Source organism: Carlito syrichta, unplaced genomic scaffold, assembly GCF_000164805.1.
Source record: "Carlito syrichta isolate Samal-C Ts95f unplaced genomic scaffold, Tarsius_syrichta-2.0.1 Scaffold118745, whole genome shotgun sequence".
NCBI classification, from domain to species: domain Eukaryota; kingdom Metazoa; phylum Chordata; class Mammalia; order Primates; family Tarsiidae; genus Carlito; species Carlito syrichta.
Window position 1 is genome coordinate 77,095 of NW_007062841.1, and position 2,747 is coordinate 79,841.

General features: G+C 35.8%; 1 protein-coding gene across 3 annotated transcripts in view; it reads left to right on the forward strand.

Annotated features, from left to right (window-relative positions):
- Positions 1–2,747, forward strand: part of UGP2 (UDP-glucose pyrophosphorylase 2) — a 68,385-nt gene that overhangs the window by 19,501 nt on the left and 46,137 nt on the right. For all 3 annotated transcript variants that reach the window (XM_008047938.1, XM_021707498.1, XM_021707497.1), the window contains exon 2: positions 1,941–2,068. In XM_008047938.1, coding sequence (XP_008046129.1) covers positions 1,955–2,068 — 114 coding nt within the window. In that variant the 5' untranslated portion in view covers positions 1,941–1,954. The remainder of the gene's footprint in view (positions 1–1,940; positions 2,069–2,747) is intronic.

The following is a 2,747-nucleotide window of genomic DNA, read 5'->3' on the forward strand; positions in this document are numbered from 1 at the left end:
TTTTAAATTTTTTTTTTTTTTTTTTTTTTGAGACAGGGCCTCTGTCTGTCACCAAGGCTAGAGTGCAGTGGTGCGATCGTAGCTAACTACAGCCTCAAACTCCTGGGCCATAGCCATTCCCTTACCCCAGCCTCCCAAGTAGCTGAGATAACAGGTACACACCACCTTGTCGAGCTAATTTTTAAAATTATTTTGTAAGGACAAGATCTTGCTGTGTTGCCCAGGCTGATCTCAAACTCTTAGCCACAGGCAGTCTTCCTGTCTCCCAAAGTGCTGGACTATAGGTGTGAACCACAGTGCCCAGCCTAGTTAACTGTTTTGTAGTAACTTTTAATTATCTGTCATAGTTTATGCAAATATGCTCATCCATTGTCATGGGTTTTACAGATTATAATCAGATTGCTACTTACTAGTCAAAATATATCTTTAGGTTGTTTATGGAATATACAAAGAGAAGTTATTTATGAACCAGTGAACCACAGTCTTGGGTCACCTTGGTAATTTTACTGAAGAGTATAAACTTAGTTGTGTTGTGGTATATGCCTATAAAAAACACAATTAGAAAATGGCTGTTTTAGGGTTGAATTTCACCAAATTTCCTTTTTTGTACTCTTGGATTTCTGATATGATGGAAAGTGTATGTAAAAAGGTTTTTGAAGAACTATGTTAAATATCTCATGTGTTAACATTTTTAGATATTTGCAGGAGGCAGAGGCTATCTATATTAAAGTGCCTCAGGAGTTACATAGTTTACTGTTCTCAGAAGTATCTTTAAAATATGGATTATGTTGGCTTTAATTCTGTGTGTATATTTCCTTCTCCTGTCCAACTAATAAGTGAAATAACATATAAGGTGTGGAACACATAAAGGGACAGAGTTTTTAGTCTTCTTGGAATGTGCTTCTGCTAAATAACCGAGCATTTGTAGAAACCACTAGTTATCAAATGAAATACTTGAATATATACTTTAAAAATACATTTACAAAATAGAATTAAATCTGGTACTGAGGATACAAGAGGAGGGGTGGACAGTTATCCGATTGTCCCTGTTTTATGATAAGTAAATAGGATGATTACTCTCTAGATAGTACAATATGTTAAACCTGTATTGACATTTTTCTCCCAAGGTATTTGGGCCTTGGATGGTTCTTTCCTGTATTTTTCTATTTTTGTTTGTGTTCACCTAATAGGCATTTCTGTACCCTTAGTGAAATCCAGCTGTCACAGAGTTGGTCCAGATAAGCCACAAGCCCTGAAAGTTTAGTCTGACACAGATAAGCAGTGAAAAGTCTTGGCTGAAATTGGGGACTAGTAGAGGGCAGACGTTGCCTTTCTCCTTTTACAGTGAAAATCTTGATGCAGGGAAGTAGAGGCACCTTGGATTTGCAAGTACCTCTCAGTGGGCACTTCTTTAGTGGAGAATCTGAAACTGGAATGGTTCACCTAAAATGAAAAGGATTCCTTAAATTTTTCATCTAGCCTGAAGAGAAAGAATGAGGAGTCTTTTGCTTCTGTGAAATTGCCAGATCCCTTAGTTCTCTTATGAGGTGACAGTTCTGTAAATGCCCTTATTAACGTCATGTCGGTTTTAAAAATTTTTCTCTAGTTTTGATGGCTAGTAGAGAAGCATTAGTAAAGATGGAACTGTATGCTCAAGTGAAAATTAATCCTTTTACTTCACCTGCCCCACCTACCTAAAAGTGTTTTCATTAGTGTCCCAGATATGCTAGTAAAGCATATAGATGTAACACTCAAATTTGAGCCTACTTGATATACATTCTAACTAGTTAGCATTGCTGAAATCCTGCCAGAAGATAATGGGACCATAGAATTGAGACCTTTTCATTTGCTGGAACACCAGAAATAGATCACTTATGGCTTACCAGCAGTTGAATGGCTGTCAGAGTTTTCAGTTGGTGATTTTATATTTTTGTTTGAAGATCTTAGCAAAGCGATGTCTCAAGATGGCGCTTCTCAGTTCCAAGAAGTTATTCGACAAGAGCTAGAATTATCTGTGAAGAAGGAACTAGAAAAAATACTCACCACAGCGTCGTCACATGAGTTTCAGGTAAAGACTCTACAGCATTTTTTTTGCTTTATCTGCCTACATGCTGAGTTGCGCCAGTGATGATGATTGTCCAGCCTCAGATGTGTGATTTCATTAAAAAAAATTAGAATTGCTTAACAATTAAGGACTTTTAACATTTGCCCATTATAAAGCCAAGTCTTTTATTTTTTTAAGTCTAGGAGATTTCCAGTCACTAAAAGAATCATAACAAAATTATACTTTATTTGTTCTGTGTTTTGATATCATTGGGCAGAGACATGGATACCAGTGTTCAGTTGAAATGAGAGAAGTTAACTTATCAACCATATATGCTGCATGCCTTTTCCAAACAGCCAATCCTAATAGAACCAAAGCTACTTTGACAACTATATTAAACATTTTTCAGAGTTGGGAAGTATTTACTTTGTTTTTTTTTTCTCTTAATTTATAAGTCAGTGGATTACCCTTTTCATTTTTAAATTTCAGTTTGTACTTAATGTTTTGAGGTTAGTTGTGTTTTCCTCTTTGTTCTTTTGGTAAAGATTAATTTTCACTTACAAGTAGAGAAGAATATTTATGAGTAAATATAGAGAACCAGTTGGAAGTCCCATGAGCCAAATGGTGTTCGGATTACATGATACCTGAACCAGTGGGAGATGGGGAGGATTACTTGCTTTTTTTTTTTTTTTTTTGTTTTTTT